At 31.3% G+C, this 25,800-nt stretch overlaps 1 protein-coding gene and 1 long non-coding RNA gene across 12 annotated transcripts in view; one reads left to right on the top strand and one right to left on the bottom strand.

The window, feature by feature from the left end:
* Positions 1-2,140: 2,140 nt before the first annotated feature.
* On the bottom strand, positions 2,141-5,175 carry LOC148610064 (uncharacterized). Its single transcript, XR_015914720.1, has 2 exons — positions 4,519-5,175; positions 2,141-2,325 (listed from the first exon to the last, which is right to left on the bottom strand). It is a non-coding gene; the product is annotated as an uncharacterized LOC148610064 (long non-coding RNA).
* A 2,764-nt stretch (positions 5,176-7,939) lies between these two features.
* Positions 7,940-25,800, top strand: part of LOC148610065 (uncharacterized) — a 39,799-nt gene continuing 21,938 nt past the window's right edge. For 3 of the 11 annotated variants that reach the window (XM_088542071.1, XM_088542066.1, XM_088542068.1), the window contains exons 1-9: positions 7,944-8,455; positions 10,324-10,410; positions 11,127-11,217; positions 12,248-12,333; positions 15,805-15,994; positions 17,113-17,199; positions 18,621-18,707; positions 21,497-21,583; positions 23,250-23,328. In XM_088542071.1, the coding sequence (XP_088398197.1) occupies positions 11,210-11,217; positions 12,248-12,333; positions 15,805-15,994; positions 17,113-17,199; positions 18,621-18,707; positions 21,497-21,572 (534 nt within the window). In that variant the 5' untranslated portion in view covers positions 7,944-8,455; positions 10,324-10,410; positions 11,127-11,209 and the 3' untranslated portion in view covers positions 21,573-21,583; positions 23,250-23,328. Of the gene's footprint in view, positions 8,456-9,094; positions 10,411-11,126; positions 11,218-12,247; positions 12,334-15,804; positions 15,995-17,112; positions 17,200-18,511; positions 18,708-21,496; positions 21,584-22,375; positions 22,474-23,249; positions 23,329-25,800 lie in introns of those variants that run through there. The other 8 variants (XM_088542072.1, XM_088542073.1, XM_088542070.1 and 5 more) reach the window with 7 other exon arrangements.

A 25,800-nucleotide genomic window follows, 5' to 3' on the forward strand; every position in this document is an offset into this window, starting at 1 on the left:
GAATGGCTTGCAGGGAAGCATTCCTTGAAGCGATTAGGGGATTTTTTATCTGATGCCAAGGCTGGTCTTTGTTACTTGGAAGAGACCATGGGGTTTGAGACCAGTTTGTCGCCTATATTTTTATTAACAGTAACAGAAGAAAACTAAGACCTCAGCGACATTTCAATAAATAAGATCGATCTTCTTTTCTTTGAAAGGTCCATTTAATATGACTGCCCTTTTTCCCACTGTCTTGCAGTCTTGAGTTTTTCATTAAAAGTGCATCTGTTAGCTTTAAAGTTTAACTACAATTTCAGAAAGAGAACAAATCTATTCATCAGTCAAAAGTCAGAAAGTCGGAAAGCGTTTATGTGTAAAGGGCTAAGTAATGTTTTTGTTTACGATTTTATATTCTTCTTTTCTGAAGCTTACTGACCAATTGAATCAATCAAAATGAGGTTAAAATAAAACCCATGAATGCTTAGATGATATTTGAAGTTTGAAATCAATACTTCATGACCATTGTGCCAATATACTTATATCTTCATAGTTCACAGTTGATCCATTAATTACATCACTTCAGACGTTTTATCGTCGTCAATACAAATGCATTGGCCAATATGAAGTTTCTATCCCACAAACAAGACAAGACATCTTCAGTTATATTTTGATCTGACTGGATAGACAATCCACTGAACCTGACGGGTACCGGATTTTACTACCCACTTGCAATCTATTTGGTGCTATTAAACTTACACTCGATGTCACTATGGGTTTTTCGTGGAACCATACTGCAAATGCAGTTGTATTTTATTCTGTTGTATACATTCTGCGTATGTTTCTACTTTTAACGTTTACTATTGTTTGAGGATTCTGACACCTCTGAATTGTCCTCCGGTTTTATGCTTTAATATTTTTGACGATATTTTATCATAATGAAAATTAACAACATTAAGTCACATGACAACTTAAGAAATCAAGAAATGAAACCTGAATTCTGCTTCTCTATACAAACCACAATAAATTCATGGAAATTAATATCAGAAAACGAGCATCAATATGATGTGACGTAGTTTCAGTTACAGTATCTAACGATAATGCTTAAGAATACAATTAAATGAACAACCTGGAATCCACTAAAAACATGATATATGGCCTGTAAGGATAAAAATTCTTTACTTTTAAGAAACATCAGTCTAGTTGATTTATGTTGTCATAAAACACAATAACAACATACAAAAACTTGTCACATTAATTATGTCGTTTTATGGTAACTGATATTCTGGAATTGAAAGTTATTTTCCATGTATGTCATTTTTTTGCTAAATTTATCTATTGAACATTAATAGAGTCGCTTATTAATAATTGATATTTTGCAAGTCCCTAGCAGCTGGAGGCCATATCAATAACTTTGGATTAAAAAACAGAATGTTCATCAAACGTCTACTTCAAACACAAATTCATTCTCTGAATGATTTGGTGACAATAAGACAAAAACTCAAACGTTGACATATAAGAGCATATATATATTCAAAAAAAGCAAATTCGATTGTGTGAATGAAATGAAACCATATACTACATTAACAGACCATATCTTTATAAACAATTAACAACAATTTAGTAAAACTGATAAATTCTTTGAATGACAGTTTATGTAAAAATCAATTACTAAATTAAACAGCTTTTGAACATCAAAATATTTCTAGTCCTAATTACATAAAAAATGATTCAATAATCAGAAAATCAACAATTTTACTAAAAACTAGGTACAGGTAAACTGACGGCGGGTCTAGCATTATATGGTGATAATCTCAAAGATAGCGTAAGTACTTAAGGTTTTTTTGTGGAGCATATTTAAAATAAAATTAAAATAACAAAACAAAATAAGAATAATTATTTCACATAGTCTTTGAATTAAAGATATATATCTAACAATTTCATATTATTTCATTTACTTTACACTAAATACATTTTTTCCGAGGCAAGTAGAGAATAAACTCAAATGCATGATGATGATAATACAAACGATTAATAGTTTTTGTGTCAATACATGGGTCGAATGTCTACAGTTGCATTTTTTTGGCGAAAATTTAAGATAACAAAACTGTGAACGATCATGGTTTAAAGTTCTTATAGACGGCAAACAATGACGAACAATGTATTTTTATCTACTCAATATTTCAATAATCACTATCATAATCTACATAATGATAATCATTATAATCATCGTAATCCATGTATACGTTCCTGGTACGATATCCATAGTAGTCATCGCTGTCAGAGTCGTAGTAAGTATTGAATAAACTAGACACTTGGGCTGCGGATATCCATGTACTAGATGAGAGCCTATAAATTAAAGGGGGATTAGTCAGTTTACAGATCATTTGTATATTTTAATTTCTTTAAACTGGTCATAAAATGATGAAAGACGCATTTAACTTGTACACAACATAAAAATAGTTACTTAGAAAAAGTGATATATATTATTCGTTTATCGTGAATTCCTTTTGTATAAAATAATGTCAACGTAAAAGAATTCAATATCTTAAATAAGTTGAAAGCTTTTCCGATAAATCCATGCGTTTTGGGGATAGTTCTTGTTTGCAGAGTAATTGTCTCTTTAAAAAGGATTCAAACAAATTCTTATCTTTAATACTACGCCAAATGTACACGTCAAATGTTTATTTGTAAATTACCATGAAAAAAAATGAAGGAGGTCCTCAGTTTTTATCCTACAAACACAGCATGAAAAAAACATGTATAAAATGATAATTGAAAGAGTGAAAATTCACTGTATTATAAAGGGATTGACACGTTTACTGGCAATGGCAATTCGTTATTAATTAATTAAGTGGCGTGTTTTCAGTAATGGATTATTAATCAACACGAATTCATATTTTTCATCCATTTTGAGGAATTAAAATTGAGAATTTAGGGGGTGCTCTGGCTTCCAAAATTCTGTCGCCAGAAATATCGCCAGCTGCCATTTTTGTCGCCAGTTTTCAGAAATTAGAGCCAAAAGGTGCCAAAAAATTACAATTTAAAAAAAAAAAAGACAGTATTAAGTTCACTGATGAATTATCTTTGTCAATTCATCAAAAGAATCTCTCCATTCATGGCATACATGTACCAAAGATTAATTCTTGATGCATATATAAAGTAGACTTTTGACTTTTTAGGTTTTTTAGTCTGTCACTTTCATATGCATGAAGTATTAAATACTACTCCAGAAACAGGTATTTTACTTCTATCAAAGACTATATTACTGTTCTCATACAGTCCCTGATTTTAAAACAAGTTCACTTTTGTCCTTTAAGGTCTAATTCATCTAATACAATATAATTAACTTTTTTATTATTTTTAACAAGCTTTTTTTTTCAAGTGATAAAATTTCTATCAAACTGCAGTATGTACCATGGACCATTAATCGTGTCTTGAAACCTGAATAGCATTTCCTTAATTAGATTTTGGGAATCCCCATTCTTTTTTGTTTACCGATTTTCCCGCCAAAAAAGTCATATGGCAAAAGTGTTAACAAATGTCATCCATTTTCTTTTATCAAATCTTTCATTTCGAAGTATTTAGACACTTCCTGATGGGATAATCATTGTTAATTGGATTTAATTTATTCTGTCATTAGGTATGTCTGTTTCTGAATGTATTAGATGGTTAAATAGGGCTGTGAAACTTGTGTGTAGCCACGTGCACATGACCTTTGACCAGATGATGAGAGTTTTGATTGGCTCAGTAATATATTTACATTTGATTGACACCTCCCATGAGGGTATTGTCAGTCCAGTCGCCTGGTCTAATTACCTTTAATTGCCCTCAGGCGTAAATTGGTCATAGTCAATTAACTCTGACCAGGTGTCAACACAATTGTTTAATTAGAGAGAATATCTGTTGCTGATAAACTTCCTGTCAATTTGAATGTACGAAACCTAGGCGCCAAGAAAATCGCCAACGGGCTATTTTTGTCGTCAGATAAAATAAAAAATCGCAAATTGCGACATTGGCGAAGCCCAGCGCGACCCCTGGAATTACTTTTTATTTACAGTTTTCTTTTACATTTGTAGAAGGTAAACAAAGTTAAGAAATTAGAAAGCGTAAGAATTATTTAAAGAAATATAAGGGGAATATCATCCTGTAAAAGTTATATACCAAATATCAAAGAATTCCCTCATATAGAAGCCGAGAAATCTATTAGGAAATTGATGAGCGAGGAAATGTCATTACACAAAAGTAATGTACTAAATATTTAAGCATTACCTTTCTTACAAGCTGAGAAACAAAAAGTGTAACGTAACGGACGGACAAGTTGATTTCAATATAGCCCCAAACAAGTAAAATACCCTTAGTTTCATTTATGGAAGACAACATGGGATAAATCTTTGATAGTATGATCATATCAGTGAATACCTATGAAACAGTGTTAGTAATACAAATAGATATATTTCCTTTCTGAGTATTCACTTAATTTCATAAGAATTGGGTTAGTACCATCTCCCCCTTCCTATGTATCCATCTATAAATATATACCTAGTAATAAAAAGAGAATAATAACTGTAACTCCCCAAAATTGTCACATTGAATCCTTCTTATGCAGATAAATTTGTTGATTACTACTCAGCTGGTTGATGAAATTGAAACAAATCATAAATATTTCTCTCCACATAGTATACACTATGATAGTATAATAAACTGGTATTCAATTAAATGAAACCTATATAACATGTAACAATATTCTCACTTTACTACACCTCAATTACAATCAATAACCAGTTAATATGCACCTTGCCATATATTTTCAAGGAGATCTTGATGTATTTTTTTATGCAAACATAATCTCTCCTGTTGCAACCTACACAGATTATATAATTACACGAGAAAAAAAAAACATGTAATTGACATACACCTATAATAATCCATAACTGAAAGCTGAAATCGATTAAATTACGAATATAAGTAATCACAGTTCATTTCAATTACAGATAACTTACAATTACACAATATGTTGCAACGGATTTATGGTTACCCATTTCCATTATCCTAAGTATGGTATTATAGGTAAAGAAATATAGCATTTTCCTTTAATGTTTTTAAATCGTGGTTTTATAATCGTTAAAGGGGTTCACTTGTTGTATGCTTAAAACTTTATACCATATATTTTCAGAATATGGCGTACGCTATCGCTAACCTTACCCCATATGCCTAGGTCTCTCCACAACAATAATTTCTGAAGCATGCAAATCCTCATCCAGATCTACAAATGATTTAATTTTCTGTGGAATAGGTAGTTTTGCAATTCTGGAGGAGATTTCAGCACCTTTCGATGCAATTTGTAGTGTCTCTCTTAAAATGGATCTGCAGTGACCACTCAAAGTTTTAACTCTTTTGGATTTGGCGGTGAAATTTGTTAGGACTTCATAAAACTCGGCTTTCCTTACATCCATGTCTACCCTTTTAAATGATTGGTATTTAACATGAATTGTCGATAAATCCAAGGTATCCATATCAAAGTTTTCAATCCAATCTTCATTCTGAAGATCCCGGCCACATTTAATAAGGTTTTCGGCAGCCATGAAAAATCCATTCTTAACCAATGTATACAGTGTGGAGTCAGTTTTTGTCAATCTGAAATATAAAAAAAATGTATATACAATTAAAGTCATAAAATACTCAAAAGAGCAAATCAATCTTTATATAACCAACGTTTTTGAAATATAATGGAGATGCCAAATGCTACATTAAAATTCAACTGAATTCGTTCAACAGAATTGTAAGTAACTGAGAATAAATGGATAACATGCTTAAGCAATTAACCACAATGCAAATCACTCTTGAATGGTTTTAAAGTATATCAGGGGACAAACGTGCAATGGCACAGCATTAAGACTTGAAGCACAAACTTGAGGCTCAAGATGGAAAATAAAGCGTATAAATATGGCAGATTAAATACAGAAAATATAACATAAGATCAAATATATATATATATATATATATATATTTGCGCCCTTGCCGTTTTGGGAGAAAAATTTTACTCAAAATATATGACTTTAGGCGAAACTTTGATTTAGGCGAAAAAAGTGGTGTCGCCCTTATTTTCAAGTGTGTAATTTAAGTTCTTTTACATGTTTTTATGCCTTTTCCTTTTGCATGTGAGTACCCAGTGTGCCAATTTATAACATATCTTAACCTGAAACTGATTTAGTCACGCGTTTCGATTTAATGCCCTTTCATCTGCATACCTGCCTATATCGTCAATACGTGAATAATCGTCGTTGAGCGAACTTTACAAATTCATTAATTTCTTTCTTATTTTATATATATATATTGTAGAGACAGTTGTTAACCGATGTAAAATACAGAATCACATTTTGGTAATGATTTTTTCCAAATAAACACAAAAACAATAACATTTTATTAAACACATAAAGTTTCAAAATGTAACATATACTTTTTGGGGCGTATATCGGATTACAACACAATTTGATTGGTTGGAAATATCTAACAGACAAATGACGTTTAGTCCTTATTTGGACATAGAAATTAATAACAAAATTTACTATAATGTACTATGTTGACCTAGTTAAACAAAATTTATAAAATATTGACGTGTTTTGTTTACACATAATTTGCTTTTTGTCCTTGTTTTCTGACAACAAGATGTTATGTCATAGATATGTTACACCTTCTAATAGATACAGAAAGAAATGTTGAAATAATCAATAACGAAAGGAATGTCATTAAACAGTTTAATCATCAAACTGCATAGCGTTTTGATATGTGAAGAAGTAATTGAAGAGAAATGTTTGTCAAAATATTAGCTACTTCTGTCATATAAGATAAAGATATCTTAGAAAATTAATATTATTCTCTATCAAGGCTACCGGAGATGACAGGTGTATAAATAAACTGAAATATTCAACCAATTGCTACATTGCGGGCTTTGTAGGAGTCCATTGTTTAGTAGGAAAATTCTCACTTTACTCAATAACCACGGAGAAAAAAAAACTTGAGATCGATGACTCGGTGTCGTTATAAGCAGATTTATTGAGGTATTTATGAATCACAGGGGCGTCGTTTACTGTCGCATTACCATTACTGGTAACGTATAAGAGATACAACAAACGATTCACAATACTAGGGTTGATACAACCCGGGGATGTATATGCCTCTACTTTAGATAACTACGTATCAGACAACGATCCTTCACAAGTTTGATTGAAAGAATTTCAAATCTTCTGCCGTTCCCAATATAAATGTAAATGGGCATTTGTATTTAATTAAGTTTTTTTTTGTTGGAATAAAAATATTGCACTTATTGCATTCCAAACTTCTTTAATTCTTTTTTTGATTTGATGAATAATAAAATGTGATACTGATCAGATAGGTATAATCAATAAAGCATTCGCTTTCCACAAATATATCAAGTATGATATCAATTTGAACAATGGCAAACACAATTTTATAAGATCGTTTTTTCGATTTATGAAGGATAAAATTCTATAACCAAGGCTAAACATGCATTAGTCGTTGCAGTATATGTAATAAAACATTTCGTTAAGGGTAAAGTATTATTTTGGTTATTGCATGTCCTTCGTTGTTTGTGTCTGTTACTGATGTCTGCTTTTGTCCCTGGTATACATTCTTTTGTTTTCTGTTGGAATCTTGGTTCTCTTGATCACACTTCCTTTTGAACCAGAAAAATATCAAATTGCCCGACCTTACCCATCCCCTCTTTTTCCTGTGGCAATCAACCCTATTATCCTTGTGACCCATCCTTTTTTTTTTCATTTCATGTTCATTTTATCATCCATTTCATGTTCATTGTCTGAATATAGCTGAAATATTGCTGCTCGGACGTTAAACCCCAACAAACAAACAGATGTTTTGACTAAAAGAGCACAATGTGAAAATTTATTTTGCCCTTATCCTGAAAAAAAAATGCAGGATGTTTATATCATGCCGTTGTGTTCCAAAATTTACTGATATGTAAAGTATATTAATTCTGATATAAGGTTTAGCATTGCATTAGCAACATGAGTTTATGTTTAATATCTAGCTAAGAATGGCATACAGTAAAAAGGTAACAATTATTAACCCATAATTATTACATGCACAATACGACAAGCTTTAAAGAGTTCAAAATGCTACCACCAGATTGATGTCACGGCGCAGGAAATATGACCATATAGCACTTGGTTTAACTGACCTACACTGGTTATCTGTTGAATTCCAATGAAAATACGAACTTATCTTATGCTTTTATGCTTTATAGCACTGCATGGTATAGCTCCAGCATATCTCCAAAAGCTTCTGACTCTATATTGCCCATTAAGATCACTACGCTCCCAGAACTCTGTGACACGTGAAACGTCAAGAGTGAAAACGAAATCGTACGGTGATCGTAGGTTCGACAAGGCAGCTGCCACTTTATGGAATAATCTTCCCAGTAAACTGCGAGTTTAAAACCGTCAGTATTCTATTATTACACATTCGTTAAACTCAACTGCAATAAATTTAAAGACGATATCTAATGCTTGATTGCACAAAAACATTGCGTTTTCATGAAATTATAAAAAAAAATATATTGTATCATTTTCATGAGTTAGGAGAATCCTCTCCTCAAAATACGCTCTTTGGGTGAAACATATTTTTTTACAATATATCTGAACAGCTTTTAAATGTAAGCATAAGTATCATACATATACACAATTCAGCACAGATTAACTGCAATGCACATATTATTTTAGATAACTTAATGCTTTAATGCACAGAAACATTGATTGGTTGGAAATATCTAACAGACAAATGACGTTTAGTCCTTATTTGGACATAGAAATTAATAACAAAATTTACTATAATGTACTATGTTGACCTAGTTAAACAAAATTTATAAAATATTGACGTGTTTTGTTTACACATAATTTGCTTTTTGTCCTTGCACAAAAACATTGCGTTTTCATGAAATTATAAAAAAAATATATTGTATCATTTTCATGAGTTAGGAGAATCCTCTCCTCAAAATACGCTCTTTGGGTGAAACATATTTTTTTACAATATATCTGAACAGCTTTTAAATGTAAGCATAGGTATCATACATATACACAATTCAGCACAGATTAACTGCAATGCACATATTATTTTAGATAACTTAATGCTTTAATGCACAGAAACATTGCGTTCTCATAAAATTTTCAGATGTTTAGAATGGCTGAAACCGTTAACGACAATATGTTTTTGATCAATAAAATGTTGGGTTTGTATCTTAATATTGATGCGTTCGAGGTCATGATTCTTGGAGATGACATACATGTAGTGATAAAAAAATATTTGTTTGATCCGAGTGACTTTCTTAAAAGATCCCATACCTGTGCATTAGATGTTGTGATTTTCATAATAAATCAATAGGCGTAAGCTTTAAAGTATATCTTGTACTAGAAGTTATGCATTGATTTGTTGACGGATGTTGAGAGATATGAGGTCGATGAATACATGATTGCCCGGGCATGTAATGGTGAATGAGAAAGAAATTAAGATCATTCTATTACTAATTTTCTATGTAGGAATAAATTATCATGAGCCGCAGCTATATTTAGTATTTCCTTTTCTTTACATTATCCGACATTTTTATGTGATGAGAAAATCAAACTTTTAAATGTAAGCATAATTATCTTACATTTACACAATTCAGCAGAAATCAACTGTAGTTATAAAAAATCTATACTACGTTTGATCTGAATGAATTCTGTGAAAAGATTTCATATCTGTGCATTAGTTTTTTTGTGGTTTTCTTCATAAAACAATTGGCGTTAACTTTGACTTATATCTTGCTCTAGAAGTAATGAATTGATATGTTGACGAATATTGACAGAAATGAGGGTAATGAATACATAATTGTCCGGACATGTAATGGTGAATGTGTTAGAAATTAAGATCATTCTATTACTAACTTTCTTTGTAGGAATGAATTATCACGAGCAATAAAGATATTTAGTATTTCCTTTTATTTACATTATCCGAAATTAATGTGTAATGAGAAAGTCAATCTTTCATCTGTTATGATAAAGTAATTATTGATTACTTGCTTCATTTTAAAATGAAAGTACCAAGAACGTAAACACTATGTATAGAAGTTCAATATTGGCGAAGAAAGTATTTTAATTTTATTGATTTACTTTAAATTTTACTTATATCTTAGGGAGAATCATTTTTCTTAACCACATGATAAAATCGAAGAAAAAATTCATTTAACACCAGCTCTATCAGTGTATTCAATAATTTCTCTCGAAGTAAGTATCGGAAAGCGAAGGCATTATATGAATATACTGTACTTTTTAGGACTTAGGCGAAATCTGTCCTCAAAATAGACTCTTTTGGGCGAAACAAAGTTGAGGATGAAAATTTCAAAATCGCGTGTATTAAAGCGTAAGTATTCGTCTTTTACACTACAGCAGAAATCAACTGCAAAGCACTTTATTAAGGAATTCGTTATTGAACCGAAACATGGTGTTTTCATGAAAGTTTGAGATGTTCTGAATCGCCAATATATATATAATAATCTTTGCAATGTATGTAAAAGCATCATTATATAATGGTAAGTTTATACGAAAACGAAAAAGCTGTTTTTTACATTGGCAAATATGAGTTTATTTGAAAGTGTTATTGCTAAGAGTTAGGGACAATCTTTGACTATTCATTTTTTTTTCTACTAAAGCCCTGGATTCGTAATGAATACATTATTTCATAAAAGTTATGCGACATTCCCTATTTGTATTTCAAGATAGCATCTGACCGGTATTAAATAAATTATTATTTAGTGCTTTTGAAAACGAAAATGTTGCATTCGCACTATTCCTTTTTGGGACGAACTGATATAAAAACATGTACTTGCTCTAAATGTGCAGAATTAAGATGTCGTTTTCAAAAGAAACGTATTTTGTCACTGCATATTTATCTTAACTTTCAATCATTTTAGGGTTAATCATTGTTTCTTTTTAATGTATGTAATCTTAGCTTGATACTAAACGTAAACGTATGTTGTTAATGCAATGCTAAACTTTATATCAGAATTAGTATATTTTTCTTTTCAGTAAATTCTTGAATACAACGGCATTATGAAAATATCCTCTATTTTGTCTCAGGACTTGGGCGAAACAAATACTCAAACTATGCTCTTTTGGGTGAAACATAGTTACGCAATGTATTGTATCGTATCTGTTAGAATATGAAACTGTAAGTATCCTAATATTATATATTCGTTAAACCCAAAAGCAATAAATTTTAAGAAGGTATATAATGCTTAGTTGCACAAACACATTGCGTATTAATGAAATTTTAAAATTATATTGTATCTTCTTCAGGATTCAGGCGAATCCTTTCCTCACAATACGCTCGTTTGGGTGAAACATATTTTTACAATATATCTGAACAGCTTTTAAATGTAAGCATAAGTTTCATACATTTACACATTCAGGACAAATAAACTGCAATGCAATTGTTATTTTAAATGACTTTTAATACTTAAATGCAAAGAAACATGGCGATCTCATGAAATATTGTAATTTTTAGTATAGTCGATATCGTTAGCGACAATATGTTTGATCAATAAATGATCACTAAATTGTTGTTTTTTGTATTTTAATAATGTTACGTTCAAGTTAATAATTCTCAGAGGTGACATTAATAAAAATATGTTTTGTTTGATCAGAATGGATGCTCTTAAATGATCCCATATCTTTGCATCAGTTTTTGTAGTTTTCATAATAAAACAATCGGCGCTAACTTCCTTGTAAATCTTGTACTAGAAGTTATGAATTGATTTGTTGACGGATGTTGACAGATATAAGGTTGATGAATGTGTTAAAATTTAAGATAATTCTATTGCTAATTTTTTTTTGTAGGAATGAATTATCACAAGCCGTAGAGATAATTAGACTTTCTATTTATTTACATTATCCCGTTATGTGTGTTAAATGAGAAATCCAAACTTTCATCTGTTATGAATAAGTAATTATTGTTTTTCGGCTTCGAAAACATTTTGTAAATTTTGAGATGAAAGTAGCAAGAATGTATACACTATGTACAGAATATCAATTTTGCCGAACGAAGTAATTTTATTAAATTGCATACATGTATTTACTTTAAATTTTAATCATAAAAAAAACATTTTACAGAGGGCTGCTCTATCAGTGTATACAATAATTTCTCTCAAAACAAGTATCGGAAAGCGAAGGCATAATATGAATATCCTCTATTTTTTAAGGATTTGGGCGAAATCTTTTCTCAAAGTAGACTCTTTAGGCGAAACAAAGATAAGCATGGAAATTTCAACAACCCTTGTATTAAAACGTAAGTATCCGTCTTTTACATTACAACAGAAAACAACTGCAAACCACTTTCTTAAGGAATTTTTATGTGTTCATGACAGTTCGAGATGTTCTGAATCGCCAACATATATGTGTAAAAATTTTTGTGATGTTATGAAATAACATCATTAAGTAATGGTAAGTTTATAAGATAACGACAAAGCTGTTTTTTGTTTTTTTTACATTGGCAAATATGAGTTTATTTGATAGAGTAATTGCTAAGAGTTAGGGACAATTCTTCGACTATTTATTCTCTTTTTTTCCCCACTAAAGCCCTAATGAAAACACTTTCTTTATAAAAATTATCTGACATTCCTACTTTTTAGTAGAAGATGGCATTTGACGGGTAGTAAATAAATCAATGCTTATTGCTTTTGAAAATAAAATTTTGTAGTCACACTATACCTTTTTCTTTGGGAAACTGAATTAAAGAATAAAAATAATAATAATAAGTATCCGTCTTTTACACTACAGCAGAAATCAACTGCAAAGCCCTTTATTTAGGAATTCTTATGTATTCATAACAGTTTGAGATGTTTTGAATCGCCAACATATATGTATAATTTTTTTTGCACTGTATGAAATAACATCATTATATAATGGTAAGTATATAGGAAAACGAAAAAGCTGTTTTTTACATTGGCAAATATGAGTTACTTTGATAGAGTAGTTTCTGAGAGTTAGGGACAATGAGAAATAGAAATCAATAACAAAACTTTCTATAATAATGTATTATGTTGACCTAGTTAAACCAAATTTATAAAATATTGACGTGTTTTGTTTACACATAATTTGCTTTTTGTCCTTGTTTTCTGACAACAAGATGTTATGTCATAGATATGTTACACTTTCAAATAGATACAGAAAGAAATGTTGAAATAATTAATAATGAAAGGAATGTCATTAAGCAATTTAGTCGTCAAACTGCATAGCGTGTACAGTCGATATGTGAAGAAGTAATTAAAGAGAAATGTTTGTCAAAATATTAACAACTACGGTCATATAAGATAAAGATATCTTAGAAAATTAATATTATTCTCTATCAAGGCTACCGGAGATGACAGGTGTATAAATAAACTGCAATATTCAACCAATTGCTACATTGTGGGCTTTGTAGGAGTCCATTGTTTAGTAGGAAAATTCTCACTTTACTCAATAACCACGGAGAAAAAAAACTTGAGATCGATGACTCGGTGTCGTTACAAGCAGATTTACTGAGGCATTTCTGAATCATGTAGGCGTCGTTTACTGTCGCATTATCATTACTTGTAACTTATAAGAAATACAACAAACGATTTATAATACTAGGGTTGATACAACCCGGGGAAGTATATGCTTCTTCTTTAGATAACTACGTATCAGACAACGATCCTTCACAAGTTTGATTGAAAGAATGTCAAATCTTCTGCTGCTCCCTATACACATGTAAATGGGCATTTGTGTTTAATTAAGTTTTTTTTTTGTTAGAATAAAAATCTGTCGCGTTATTGCATTCCAAACTTATTATTTCTTTTTAATTTGATGAATAATAAAATGCAATACTGATCAGATAGGTATAATGAATAAAGCATTCGTTTTCCACAAATATATCAAGTATAATATCAATTTGAACAATGGCAAACACAATTTTATCATATTTTTATTTTTTTCGATTTATGATTGATTAAATTCTATAACCTAGGCTACACTTGCATTAGTCGTTGCAGTATTTGTAATAAAACATTTCATTAAGGGTAAAGTATTATTTTGGTTATTGCATGTCCTTCGTTGTGTGTGTCAGTTACTGATGTCTGCTTTTGTCCCTGGTATATATTCTTTTGTTTTCTGCTAGAATCTTGATTCTCTTGATTACACTTCCTTTTGTGCCAGAAAAAATATAAAATTCAAGTCAACGAATTATGAGGTATGCAATGGAGAAATAAGTAGGATAAATAATGTTTTGTAATGCATTATTATCCACAAATTCGTACTGATATAATTATTTCTTTGTAATCAAATGTATCAGACTTTTCTTGTTTATTATCGGGTTTTCTTCTAAGGCATACTAAATAAATCATTCGTCTAAGCTATTAGCTTGGTGATGACAACACCATTTTTTTTAGTTATTATTTACAATATTTATATAGCGCCAATCTAAACTGCATTTACCCTAAGCGCTTTACGGCATACAAATGATATACAATACAAAGTATGTAGTAATCAACACCTACAATTATACAAAAGAATGTGAAAAGAGAAATATTTTTCAGAACAGTAATTATGTATCTAAGATATAGAAATTTGTAAAGTAAAAAAAGACGAACAAAAACAAAACATAATTATAAATTATGTAATTAAAGCATGATTAATTATTAAAACATTATTTAAATAGTATAAACATATTAGATAGAAATTTTCAGACAACATGACATGCTCATTGTTACGCTAATGATTCGCAGATATATTTAGTAATTGAACCAATTGACAACTGGTCCGAAATATCCACACGAATTGAAGCTTATGTTGAGGACATCAGCTCATGCATGACGAGCAAGCTGTTAAAGCTCAACCAAGATAAGAATGAATTACTGAATCTAAAAATTATAGCTAAAGTAAAAATATCTAGAAAATATATATATATTTATCATTTGAATGAAATAAAAAGAATTAAAAACAATAAAAAACGTTTCCATTAAAAAATAAAAATTCAAAACATAACATTACTGTGTTAAAAATGCCAGTGATAGAATAGATCAATAAACTCATATTCTAACAGATACAAAACCCTGCGAAGCTATGTTTCGACTAAAATAGCAGAATTTGAGGATTTATTTCGCCCTTATCCTGAGAAATAAATGCAGGATGTTTATATCATGCCGTTGTATTCCAGAATTTACTGATATGTAAAGTATATTAATTCTGATATAAAGTTTCGCATTGCATTAACAACATGAGTTTATGTTCAATATCTAGCTGAGGATGACGTACAGTAAAAAAGAAACAATGATTAACCCATAATTATTACGTGCACATTACGACGTTACGGCAAATTCTGCTCTTTCATGGTTTCTCTCGTATTTACAAAGAAGGACTCAACAAGTATCCGAGGAAGCCATCCAACCCAATTCGATCAAATTAAACTTTGGCGTTCAGCAGGGACCTGTTTTTGGGTCCAGAGTTCATTGTATGTTTTCTTAGCCTATCGGATACACTTGGGCAAAGATTGACCGAATTCGTTGTTACATTACGGACAGTGCTTGCAAAACTCTAACATCGAGATTGGAATACGGCAACTCCCTTATATATGGCGTGAAATCTAGTAGCTTGAACAAGCTTCAAAGAGTTCAGAATGCTACCGCCAAATTGATATTACGGCGCAGAAAATATAACCTAATAGCACTTGGTTTAATTGACCTACACTGGTTACCTGTTGAATTCCGATGTCAATACATACTGATCTTATGCTTTTTTATAGCACTGCATCATGTGCATGGTATAGCTCCAGCATATCTTCAAAAGCTTCTGAGTCTATACCGCCCATCAAGATCACTACGCTCCCAGAAATCTGTGACACTTGAAACGCCAAGAGTGAAAACGAAATCGCACGGTGATCGTAGGTTCGACAAGGCAGCTGCTACTTTATGGAACAATCTTCCCAGTGAACTGTGAGTTTTAAACTATAAGTATCCTAATATTACACATTCGTCAAACTCAACTGCAATAAATTTAAAGACGGAATCTAATGCTTGAATGCACAAAAACATTGCGTTTTCATGAAATTATAAAAAAATATATTGTATCATTTTCATGAGTTAGGAGAATCCTCTCCTTAAAATAAGCTCTTTCGGGCGAAACATATTTTTACAATATATCTGAACAGCTTTTAATTGTAAGCATAAATATGATACATATACACAATTCAGCACAGATCAACTGCAATGCATATATTATTTTAGATGACTTCTAATGCTTTAATGCACAAAAACATTGCGTTCTCATCAAATTTTGAGATGTTTAGAATGGCCGAAACCGTTAACAACAATATGTTTGATCAATAAAATGTTGGTTTTGTATCGATTCGTTCGAGCTCATGATTCTTGGAGATGACATACATGTAATGATAAAAAAAAATATTTATTTGATCCGAGTGACTTCTCTTAGAAGATCCCATATCTGTGCATTAGTTTTTGTAGGTTGTTTCATAACAAAACAATAGGCGTTAACTTTCAAGTATATCTTGTACTAGAAGTTTTGAATTGATTTGTTGACGGATGCTGAAAGATATTAGGTTGATGAATAAATAATTGTCCGGGCATGTAATGGTGAATGTGTTAGAATTTAAGAAAATTCTATTGCTAAATTTCTTTGTTGGAATGAATTATCACTAGCCGTAGAGATAATTAGATTTTCTTGTTATTTACATTATCCCGATATGTGTGTGTAATGAGGAATTCAAACTTTCATCTGTTATGAGTAAGTAATTATTGATTATTGGCTTCGAAACAATTTGTAAATTTTGAAATGAAAGTAGCAAGAATGCATACACTATGTATAGAATTTCAATATTGCCGATGAAAGTATTTTAACTTGATTGCATACTTTAAATTTTAATTATATCTTAGGGAGAATCATCGTTCGTTACAATATGATAATTTCTACTTGATTAAAATCAAAGAAAAAAATCAATTTACAGCGGGAAGCTCTATCAGTAAATACAATAATTTTTGTCAAAATAAGTATCGGAAATCGAAGGCATGATATAAATATCCTGTATTTTATTAAGGACTTGGGCGAAATCTTTCCTCAAAATAGACTCTTTTGGGCGAAACAAAGAAGAGCATGAAACTTTCAACAACCCTTGTATTAAAACGTAAGTATCCGTCTTTTACACTACAGCAGAAATTAACTGCAAAACACTTAATTAAGGAATTCTTATGTGTTCATGACAGTTTGAGATGTTCTGAATCGCCAACATATATGTATAAAATGTTTGCACTGTATGTAATAACATCATTATATAATGGTAAGTTTATACGAAAACGAAAAAACTGTTTTTACATTGGCAAATATGAGTTACTTTGATAGAGTAGTTTCTAAGAGTTAGGGACAATTCTTGCACTATTTTTTTTCTTTTTATTAAAGCCCTGGATTCGTAATGAAAACGCTTTTTTATAAAAGTTATCCGACATTCCTAATTTGTAGTTCAAGATAACATCTGACGGGTAGTAAATAAGTCATTGTTTAGTGCTTTTGAAAATAGAATATTATATTCTCACTATACCTTTTCTTTAGAGAAACTGATATAAAGAAAAAACATGGACTTACTCTATATGTGCAGAATCTCGATGTTCTTGTTCACAAAAAGTATTTTGTCAATGCATATTTATCTTACTTTTCAACCATTGAAGGGTTAATCATTGTCTCTTTCTACTAAAGTTTATTCTTAGCTAGATATTAAACGAAAACTCATGTTTTAATGCAATGCTCAGTTTTATATCATAATTAGTGTATTTTTCATTTCAAAAAATTCTACAATACAATAGCATCATGAAATTAGCCTGTATTTTTTCTCAGGACTTGGGCGAAACAAATACTCAAACTCTGTTCTTTTGGGCGAAACATAGTTTCGTAAGGTTAACTGCATACATGTATTTACTTTAAATTTCAATCATATCGTAGGGAGAATCATCGTTCGTTACCATATTTTTAAGGTAAAAAAAAATCATTTTACAGCGGGCAGCTCTATCAGTGTATACAAAATTTCTCTCAAAACAGGTATCGGATAGCAAAGGCATGATATGAATATCCTGTATTTTTTCTCCGGACTTGGGCGAAACAAATACTCAAACTGTGCACTTTTGGGCGAAACATAGTTTCGAAGGTTAATTGCATACATGTATTTACTTTAAATTTTAATCATATCATCTTTCGTTACCGTATTATTAAGGTAACAAAATCATTTTACAACGGGCAGCTCTATCGTTGTAAACGATAATTTCTCTCAAAAAACAAGTATGGCAAAGCCAAGGCATGATATGAATATCCAGCATTTTTTCCGGACTTGGGCGAAACAAATACTCAAACGGTGCACTTTTGGGCGAAACATAGTTTCGAAGGTTAATTGCATACATGTATTTACTTTAAATTTTAATCTTATCATCGTTTGTTACCGTATTATTAAGGTAACAAAATCATTTTACAACGGGCAGCTCTATCGTTGTAAACGATAATTTCTCTCAAAACAAGTATGGCAAAGCCAAGGCATGATATGAATATCCAGCATTTTTTAAGGACTTGGGCGAAATCGTTCCTCAAAATAGACTCTTTTGGGCGAAACAAAGATGAGCTTGAAAACTTCAACAACCCTTGTATTAAAACGTAAGTATCCGTCTTTTACACTACAGCAGAAATTAACTGCAAATCACTTTATTAAGGAATTCTTATGTGTTCATGACAGTTTGAGATGTTCTGAATTGCCAACATATATGCATAAAAATTTTTGCACTGTATGTAATAACATCATTATATAATGGTAAATTTATACGAGAACGAAAAAACTGTTTTTACATTGGCAAATATGAGTTACTTTGATAGATTAGTTTCTAAGAGTTAGGGACAATTCTTCCACTATTTATTTTCTTTTTGTTTTTTATTAAAGCTTTGGATTCGTAATGAAAACACTTTTTTATAAAAAATATCCGACATTCTCAATTTGTACTTCAAGATAGCATATGACGGGTAGGAACTAAATCACTGTTTAGTGTTTTTTTGTTTTGTTTTTTTTTTTTGTTTTTTGTTTTTTGTTTTTTTGTTTTTGTTTTTTTTTTTTCAAATAAAATGTTGTAGTCACACTATACCTTTTTCTTAGAGAAACTGAATTAAAAAAACAACATGGACTTGCTTTATATGTACAGAATCTCGATGTTGTAAACAAAAACTATTTTGTCACAGCATATTTATCTTACTTTTCAACCATTTTAGTGTTAATTATTGACTCTTTCTACTGTATTTCATTCTTAGCTAGATATTAAACACAAACTCATTTTTTAATGCAATGCTCAACTTTATATCAGAATTAGTATATTTTTCATTTGAGTAAATTCTTAAATACAACGGCATTATATAAATATCCTGTATTTTTTCTCAAGACTTGGACGAAACAAATACTCAAAAACTGTGCTCTTTTGTGCGAAACATAGTTTCGTAAGGTTAATTGCATACATGTATTTACTTTAAATTTAAATCATGTCATAGGGAGAATCATCTTTCGTTACCATATTATTAAGGTAAAAAAAATCATTTTACAGCGGGTAGTTCTATCAGTGTATACAATAATTTCTTTCAAAACATAATCGGAAAGCGAAGGCATGATATGAATATCCAGTATCTTTTTAAGGACTTGGGCGAAATCTTTCTTCAAAATAGACTCTTTTGGGCTAAACAAAGATAAGCATTAAAATTTCAACAACCCTTGTGTTAAAACGTAAGTATCCGTCCTTTGCACTACAGCAGAAATCAACTACAAAGCCCTTTATTCTGATGTGTTATTGAACAGAAAATAGGCATATTCATGACAGTTTGAGATGTTCTGAATCGCCAACATATATGTATAAAATGTTTTGCACTGGATGTAATAATATCATTATATAATGGTAAGTTTATAAGAAAACGAAAAAGATGTTATCTTCATGGGCAAATATGAGTTTATTTGAAAGTGTTATTACTAAGAGTTAGGGACAATTCTTTGACTTTTTATTTTCTTTGTTTTCTACTAAAGCCAACGATTCGTTATGAAGGAGTATACAAGGGAACCAAGGTTATAGCGGTAATCAAAAGAATTTAATCCAGGGACAAAGACCAGACATGGAAAACAGACATACACAACAAAGAACATAAAGAAACTAAAATCATACATACAAAGTTACAAAAGTAAATGAGGAACTCGGACTCCACTAAAAACTGGGAGCATGGACCAGGTGCACCGGTAGAGTAGCTTTTCTAGAAACACCCGCCGAGTTGCTCATAAAAAGTCAAGTCCGGGGTAGACGGACGAGGAAAAGAAGCCTATGACCCGTCAAATAAATTAGTTCTCCTGGTGCTGATGGATACACCATAACGATTCACGAGTTCATGATGACGACCATAAAACCTCTGCAGTGATAACTTCAATCTTGTAGCAACATAACCCTGTACCAGAAGCCTATTTGTTAGAGTTCTAGCGCGAAACAAAAAGTCTGCGTAGTTTCGGCAAGCTCTGGTATAACGTATGAATTGAGATTTGAACACTCCATACACAGGAGCCGAAGGGATGTTGCCACAGATGAAAGGAAAGTTGACAATTCTGAACGAAATGTCATCACGTTTGTCGTAAAGTTTGGTCAATGGTTTTCCTTTATCATCGATTTCTATGTGTAGGTCAAGATATGAGGCTGACTTCACAGTGTTTGTAGTATCCTTTATCTCAAGTACTTTTGGGTAGATGCGATGTATCAAATCCCCGAAATTAGGATTGTTTAAAGATAATACGTCATCTATATAGTGGAAACTGAGATTGAAGGATCTAGCCAAACGATATTCTTTCTTTCTGATCAGATCAGCTATACAGACAGCCTCATAAGATTGACGGAATAGGTCAGCAAGAAAAGGAGCATACTTTGTTCCCATTGGAATGCCGACTGTTTGTTGAAAAACACGTCCACCACACTGGACAAATATGTTGTCGATTAAAAATTCCAGCATTTTGTAAACATCTTCCTCTGTATACATTATTTTATAAAAGTTATCCGACATTCCTTATTTTTATTTCAAGATAGCATATGACGGGTAGTAAATAAATTATTGTTTAGTGCTTTTGAAAAAAAAATGTTGCATTCACACTATACCTTTTTGGGAGAAACTGATATAAAAACATGTACTTGCTCTAAATGTGCAGAATCAAGGTGTTGTTATCAACAAAAAGTACTTTGTCACTGCATATTTATCTTACCTTTCAGTCATTTCGGGTTAATCATTGTTTCCTTTTACTGTATGTCATTCTTAGCTAGATATTAAACATAAACTCATCTTGTTAACACAGTGCTAAACCTTATACCGGAATGATTATGAATTTCGCTTTCAATAAATTCTGGAATAGAATAACATTATATAGATATCGAATTTTTTTTCAGGATTTTGGCGGAAGAAATCCTCAAATTATACTTTTTTGAGTTGAATTATGGTTTCATAAGGTTGAGTAACTGCTAGTATAAAACATTGTAAGTATTAGATTAATACACATTCAGTGAGCTCTTCTGTAATCAATTGAAATACGGTTTCTACTGTTTAAATGCATAGAAAGAGTAATCAACTGAACCAGGATTCCAGCGGAAATCAAAAGAATGTTATCGATTACAATTAAAACTGTGAGCATTGACCAGGTGTACAGGTAGGGTGGGCATCCTCTGCTTTTCTAGAAACACCAACTTGGTTGCTCATAAAAAGTCAAGTCCGAGGTCGACGAAAAAAAAGAAAAAATAGACGTTCAACAAATAGGTTATTATGGTGCAGATAACACAGTAACTATCCACGAGTACCTGATGACGACCATGTACTTTGTTGTGATGACTTCAATCTGGAAGCATCAGTAACCATGTTCCAAAAGTCTAACTGTAAGAATTATAGAGTGATACAAAAAGTCTGTGTAGGAACGGCAAGCTCTGACTTATGATTTGTGATTTGTGAACTTTATACGCAAATACTGAAGAAATGTTGCAAAGAAAGTTTGAAATTGAAAAGAAAGTTGACAATACGGAAAGAAAAGTCATCGCGTTTGTCGTATTCTTTGTCAATAGTTTCCTTTACCATCGATTTGTACGTGTAAGTCAAGATATAAGGCCGAATCAACAGTGTCGTTAGTATTCTTTATCTCAGGTTCTTATGGGAAGATGCGATGTATAAACTAGGACTGTTTAATGACAATAAATCACCTTTTTAACGGAAACAAGAGCATCTGATAAAACTATGTTATGTTCTTCGTCGGTCAACTATTATCTTTCCTTTTTGACTAGTTTGAGAAAATCTTTTGTCGTCCCTTTTATGGTCATTGGACTGTTGGAAATATTAGATACTAATAGCACGTCACATGTGACTGTTTGATGCACAGTGTGTAAGTTTGTTTACCATGTATATTGATGATTAATTGTGTGTGGTTATAGGTGGTCTGATCCCATCAAATATTTAGAGGGAACTTCTGATAAGTTATCAACTGCTAATCTCACTGTTAATCTCGAAGTTTGAAAATCAACAGTTGACTACTTAATGCATACTATAGGTCAAGGATTAATCAAGGGAACCAAGGTTATAGCGGTAATCAAAATAATGTAATGCAGGGACAAAGACCCGACATGGAAAACAGACATACACAACAAAGAACATAAAGTAACTAAAATCATACATACAAAGTAAAGTAACAAAAGCAAATGAGCAACTCGGACTCCACTAAAAACTGGGAGCATGGACCAGGTGCACCGGTAGGGTAAGCGTCCTCTGCTTTTCTAGAAACACCTGCCTACTTGCTCATAAAAAGCCAAGTCCGGGACAAACGAGGAAAGGAAAACTATGACCCGTTGAATAAATCAGTTTTCATGGTGCAGATGTCAAGAACATGTCTAACCCTTATTGCTAAAGTTGAAGCAATTGTTCAGTTCGTTACTCCAACGCAAATAATGAGGTATATGGTCATGTTTGATTTCTATAGAAATTTGTTTTCTAATTTTGCTACTGCCGTTGAACATTTAACACAACTTCTTAGTTTTAGTGAGAATCCCATCTTTCGGTCGAATGGCAAATGCCAGATAACTGTTGAAAATATAAAATCACTGTTGACTAGTTTTCCGGTTTTAATATCTCCAGATTAAGAAAATGTTTTCATACTTTTTGTAGACGCAAGCGACGTTTATGTTGGAGCTGTCCTGTGCAAGGAGAGGCCAGATCTTCTAAACCAACCAATTCCATATTTTAGGTAGAAATTAATATTGAAAAAGAATGTTTTACAATATTATAAGCTTTATAGCATTTTGATTTGTATTTAGGGGGTGTTAGAATGCTATATATGTTTATTACATTCAAGGTGAATATGTTTTAGCTACTATTATACTTGTTTGATTATTATTGCTAAATACAAAAATAGTAATATTGTAAATATATTATTTTTATAAATGATTTTTTCTAGACTTTATAACCAAACAAGTACTGTTTTTCGCGACTCTTTAATGATGCATTACAATGATGTAAATTGGTCCAGAACTTTCGTAGTATTTTTAGAACATTTTTGACTTTGTACTTAAATGCTGGATTTCTTACACTCAAATTAATTTAATCGACTCATCAGTGTTTTTTTTTTTTTTTTTTTTTGGGAGGGGGGGGGGAGCTATTTTATAAAAGTGCTTTAATTCTTTAAATACTAGACTTATATACATACATTTGTACCTTGAATTAAGTGTTAAATAGTACATTGGACTCGATGGATATTAACATTTTCAATGAAATTTTTAATCATGGAATTTGTAACGTTTAATTTAAATGATTGAAATCGTAATTTTTCGCTTGTTGACTGAACTTTTTGACATTTACTAAAAAACTAACTATGTGGTATTCCATTGATATGATCAGAAATCAATGGGTTAGAATTTAACATTTAACACCCTGCCTGTAAAAAACATCACATAAAAACAAACTTGCTGAAGTATTTGATGACATTTCACTTGTCATTCTAATCACAACATGTCTACACTATAATTTAAGGAATGAATAACTGGTCTCTGTAAATACAACCTTAATGTAATTACTGATGACAGATGACTGAACGCTCCCCAACAGACCATATTTTGATTAGATACTTGACATTATTTTTTTGCACATAGCAAAGCTCATCTGCACTATAAGTGTTACAATTTTGAATGAGACCCACCTTTGAAATTTTTAAACATGCATGTGTGCCAGATTTTGTTAAGATAGCTGCTTGCCTTAATGTTGATGTTGTTTTTATAAAACAGCAACATTATACTGGCTGTTCTTTATAGCTGGAAGTCGTGAGAATAGAGATTTAATATATGCTATAAAAATATATTATTGGGCCAAGTACCAGTGAATGAAGCTCCCTAAACCTAAAAGACCGTTTGCATTTTTAGGGTGTTTTGTGAGGTTAACTTTCTTTCAAAGTTTAACTCATATCCGTTCCCTATAAAAGACGACCACACTGATAGTATTGGTATTGCACATTTTGTCAGTGCATTCGATCTGCTAAAAAGCTATGTACAAGTGCCATTGACAAAGACAGCTTGTGAGATATCAGACGGCTTGTTTTAGTATAAAATCATGCAATTTAATATAACAAAACGCACCACTAACATTAAGAGAATTATTAATGATGTTTTGAAGGATCTTAATACATGTATCTTTGTATAAGGTAGTACAAGCATACGAACTGTGCTACGATCAATCGAACCATCCGTGTTACTTTTTATTAACCCAACATCAGGGACAAAACAGAGGTGATATTAAGCTTGTTTATATTTACATTTTCAATATATCATATCTGCCTTGATTTTGATTTTACTTTAACTATAAAAATAAATGTTTTGTTTCAATGTGAAAGTGGTTGTTAGACGAAACGGTTCAAATCATTGACATCAAACAATATTGTAAAACTTTTGAACAATATGCGATATTTCGTATACTTCTCACCAGATTACTAAATTACATTTCGCACACGGAAATTATACCATTTTTCATGAATCGTACAGTCAACCTTACATGTTAAGTTGACTCTTAAATGAATAAATTTTTAAATATAGGCAAAAATATATATTAACAATAATCAGTCCTGCCTTTCTTTATTTTATGACTGTTATGACTTTTTATTGTCTGATAATTTCAATCCTGCCTTTTATTTTAAATTTGATCGTAGCAACATCCTGCAATGAATATTAAATTGTAGTTTTCTTGAGTGTACAATACAAAGTTTTGTACAAGACCCTGCGTAACCCGCTTGTTGTTAACACACATAGTATTTGTTTTCACATTTTGAAACACCATTTGCATATACATGTCGTTATGCCTGTTTTGTTTAAATCTTCGGCCGACCAAGATTGCAAGTATACTTGCAAATTATGATGTCCTTGTTGAATTATAAAACTTACACTGCAATCGGCCCTCGTGTGCGTTTCAAGAGTCAATAACAGTTAACCTTTTTACGAAATGATTTTTTCTGTAACTTGTGTACTAGACCAAATATTGAACTGATTTTCATGTCTAAGCAATAGATAAGAAGTTTTGATTAACAGTCTCAAGTAAAGCAAGCAATTGAATGAATGACAAATTTTGAACTCAAATGTATTGGTAGTAACGAGATAGTAAAATTCTACCTACAACTATGAATTACGACACACCAGTCAACTATTATTTAGGGTTGTAGTAAATCAAACACATACGT

The sequence above is a fragment of the Perna viridis genome, chromosome 8 (assembly GCF_037379345.1).
Source record: "Perna viridis isolate PV_CMFRI_1.1 ecotype Kerala chromosome 8, ASM3737934v1, whole genome shotgun sequence".
Taxonomy (NCBI): domain Eukaryota; kingdom Metazoa; phylum Mollusca; class Bivalvia; order Mytilida; family Mytilidae; genus Perna; species Perna viridis.